Source organism: Oryzias melastigma, linkage group LG22 (genome assembly GCF_002922805.2).
Source record: "Oryzias melastigma strain HK-1 linkage group LG22, ASM292280v2, whole genome shotgun sequence".
In the NCBI taxonomy this organism is placed as follows: Eukaryota; Metazoa; Chordata; class Actinopteri; order Beloniformes; family Adrianichthyidae; genus Oryzias; species Oryzias melastigma.
The window spans coordinates 1,917,871-1,921,148 of NC_050533.1; the positions used below are offsets into that span (position 1 = coordinate 1,917,871).

At 42.9% G+C, this 3,278-nt stretch overlaps 1 protein-coding gene across 1 annotated transcript in view; it reads left to right on the forward strand.

Annotated features, from left to right (window-relative positions):
- The window catches only part of LOC112143267 (M1-specific T cell receptor beta chain), a 13,950-nt gene extending 11,205 nt beyond the window's left edge, over positions 1-2,745 (forward strand). The window contains exons 3-7 of the mRNA XM_036209910.1: positions 786-838; positions 1,878-2,231; positions 2,313-2,330; positions 2,404-2,510; positions 2,581-2,745. Coding sequence (XP_036065803.1) covers positions 786-838; positions 1,878-2,231; positions 2,313-2,330; positions 2,404-2,510; positions 2,581-2,610 — 562 coding nt within the window. The 3' untranslated portion in view covers positions 2,611-2,745. The remainder of the gene's footprint in view (positions 1-785; positions 839-1,877; positions 2,232-2,312; positions 2,331-2,403; positions 2,511-2,580) is intronic.
- The last annotated feature ends 533 nt before the right edge of the window (positions 2,746-3,278 follow it).

Sequence of the window (3,278 nt, forward strand, 5' to 3'; positions counted from 1 at the left end):
CAGCTTCTCTTTAAATTCTAAGAAAAACCTCCTCATGTCAGAGAAAACTGAGCGGTTTGAGCGCCGCTCGCCTCCACTGTGCCTCAGTACCGCCGAGGCTCACTTCGGTGGAGGAACTAAGCTGACGGTTCTCGGTGAGTCGACGGTTCCTCACTAAAACCAGATGATTGTATAGAAAACCTTTAAGAAGAGCCTCAAACGGAGAGAAAGCGGGTTTGAGCCGGGCTCCACCGCGCTGTGCCACTGGTGCTGCTGAGGCTCATTTCGGTTCTGGAACCAAACTGACGGTTTTAGGTGAGAAACGGCTGGAAAACTCAAAGGGGAAAGTGTTGTTTCAAGTTCTAAAAGTTGATTTTTTTGCAGTATTTGGAGTTTGATGGAGTCAAAATGCACAAAACTTCAGTCAAAAGTGAAGTTGAAAAGCAAATTAAGTAAATTATTAAACATTTATCGTTTTAAATCCATGATAAACTGTTACTAAAAAGGTAAATTTTCTTGATTCCGATGTTAAAAATGAGACTTGAAAACTTCTGCAGGAGTGAAACGACTCGTGTGATTCAGACTCGGGTTGAAGCGTTCAACATTCGACTCTTTCACTGTGAGCTTCCAGTCAGAAGCTTTCTTCGGTTCTGGAACCAAACTGACCGTTTTAGGTGAGACTTTCTGTCCAGGAAACGTCTGATAGAGACGAGAAAAAGGGTGTTCAGAAACTGAAATCTGGTTTAAAAAAAAAAAAAAAAAAAAAAAAGGCAGCTGCAGCTTTTTCTGCAGCCGTTTTTCAGTGTGAACAACTATGAACCGGCTCACTTTGGATCTGGAACCAAACTGACGGTTTTAGGTAAGAAACGGCTGGAAAACCAAGTGTTGCTTTATAGTTATGAGTTCTAAAAAGTGATTTTTTTTGCACTATTTGGATTTTGAAATGCACAAAACTTAAGATAAAAGTGAAGTTAAAGAGCAAATGAAGCAAGTTATTTGTTGTGTTTTAGCATCCATTGTCTTAAATGAATGCTAAAAAGGTAATTTTTCATGATTCTGATGTTAAATGTGAGACTTGAAAACTCCTGCAGGAGTGAAACGACTCGTGTGATTTAGACTCGGGTTGAAACGTTCGACTTTCTGTCCAGGAAAAGCGTGTTCAGAAACTGAAATTTAGGTTAAAAATATCAGAAGTGAGTCTGCAGCTGCAGGTTTTTCTGCAGCCGTTTTTCAGTGTGAACGACTACGAACCGGCTCACTTTGGATCTGGAACCAAACTGACTGTTTTAGGTAAAATAACGAGGAATTTACTATAAAATGCAATCATTCTTATGGAGTTTAAGTCGATACTCAGAGTCTTTGTTTTCTGTAAAGTCAGCAGTAAATCAGCAGCTGCAGACGTGTCAGGATCAGTTTAGCTGTTTTTGATGGAACTTTTAGAACTTTTAATTTAAGTGAAAAAGCTCAGAACAAATTGGTAACATTAACCCTTTAACTGCTGAGCTCCAGAGTTTTTTGTTCTTTGATTTACTTTAAGTTTCGAGTTGATAACATGATCAATCCAGTAGATTCTGAAGGAGGAAAGCGGCGATTCCGCCGCTTTCCTCCTTCAGAATCTACTGGAATGATCATGTTAACAAGTGAAAAGTTAAAGATTTTAAATGTTCGAGGGTCACCGGCGACGCCTCTGGTGTTTCTGGTCTCAGACGTCTGAGTTTCTGAAAACAGCCGACGGTGGGTTTTTGTCAGCGTGACTCGGCGGTGTGCTCAGGCAGCTATGAGGCGTATTTTGGAGAAGGAACCAGGCTGACGGTTCTCGGTGAGACGGAGAACCACCACCGCAAACTGAAGCTTCCACTGCTCCTCTAAGTGATCCATTCTCTCCTCTGATCTTTCAGATCCAGATAAAGAAATCACGCCTCCAACTAAAGTCCGAGTTCTTAAACCTTCAAAAAATGAGCGCAAGAACGAGCAGAAGACCCTGGTTTGTGTGGCGTCTGGCTTCTATCCGGATCATGTCAGCGTCTCCTGGAAGATCGATGACGATGTTGTTGATGTGACTCTGGATCACACAAAAGCTGTGGCAACAGACGACGCTGCCAGGCTGGACAACAAGACCTACACCATCACCAGCCAGCTGATCGTCTCCTCTGACATCTGGTTCTCCAACTGTGTGTTTATCTGCAACGTCAGCTTCTTTAATGGAACACACACTGTGTTTCGTGATGGAAACACCACCGGTGGCGGGATAAGTGAGTTTCTCTGCAGTAGAATCATCTAAACTGATCTACGGTGGACAAAACATCTCACACTTTTTCTTATTTGCTCCACAGGAACTGATCTAACCAGAGGTACGGATCTCCCTCCGTCTGAACTCTTCAATCCCGTTTCTGCTTCTCGTTTCATCCGTTTCTCTGTCTGCAGACAAATATCTGTGGATCACTCAGAGCGCCAAGCTCTCCTACATCATCTTCATCGCGAAGAGCTGCGCCTACGGAGTCTTCATCTGGTTTGTGGCCTGGAAGCTGCAGGTCTGTGGAACCAAAACAAACTAAAACTCCTGAAATGAAGAGTTTCTAACATGATTTTTGTATCTTCCAGAGATCTGCAGCAAAGAAGAGCAAAAAGTGATGAAGATCCGAAGAGGAGCGACGCTCTGCTGTAGAGAACGTCTGAGGATCAGAGTTTTCATGTTTCAGCATCTCTGACACAGTTCTGTGTTTTCCCGCTTTCCCTGAACGCTTCAATAAAACAAGAAAAAGTTCAGAAGTTTGTCCTCTTCATTGAGAATCATCACTTTTCCAGAGATATTTCAGCTCAGAGAAATCATTTGATTCTCACAGAATTAAAGGAAAATGTTCATGAATCTTCAGAGAAACATTTGTAAAAAAAAACTTCAACTTTTAATCTCATGATTTAACAAAAATCAACTCAAGTGATAAAAAGATTTGGTGAAACTATAGAAACGGTTCCCTCAAACTTTCCTGATCGTTCAAACTCCAAACAGAAGAGATTCATATTCAACTTCGAGAGTCCGTTTAAAGTTTTTCCACGTTTTTGAACTTCTTCGACAAACATGAAGCACTAAGAGGAAGACGAGGCTCGGATGAAGGTGTGGAACGTGCAGAGGCGTGCAGAGCTGCAGCCTGCAGGATGTGGTGCAGCGCCGCCGCAGCTCCTTCCTGCGCCGGAAACTTCACCACAACGTCCTGCCGCCTGACTGCAGCTGCTTCCGTGCACATCTCCCAGCATGCATCTGGACCAGCTCTGTGCAGAAAGAGGCTGAAAGAGCAGAAGAT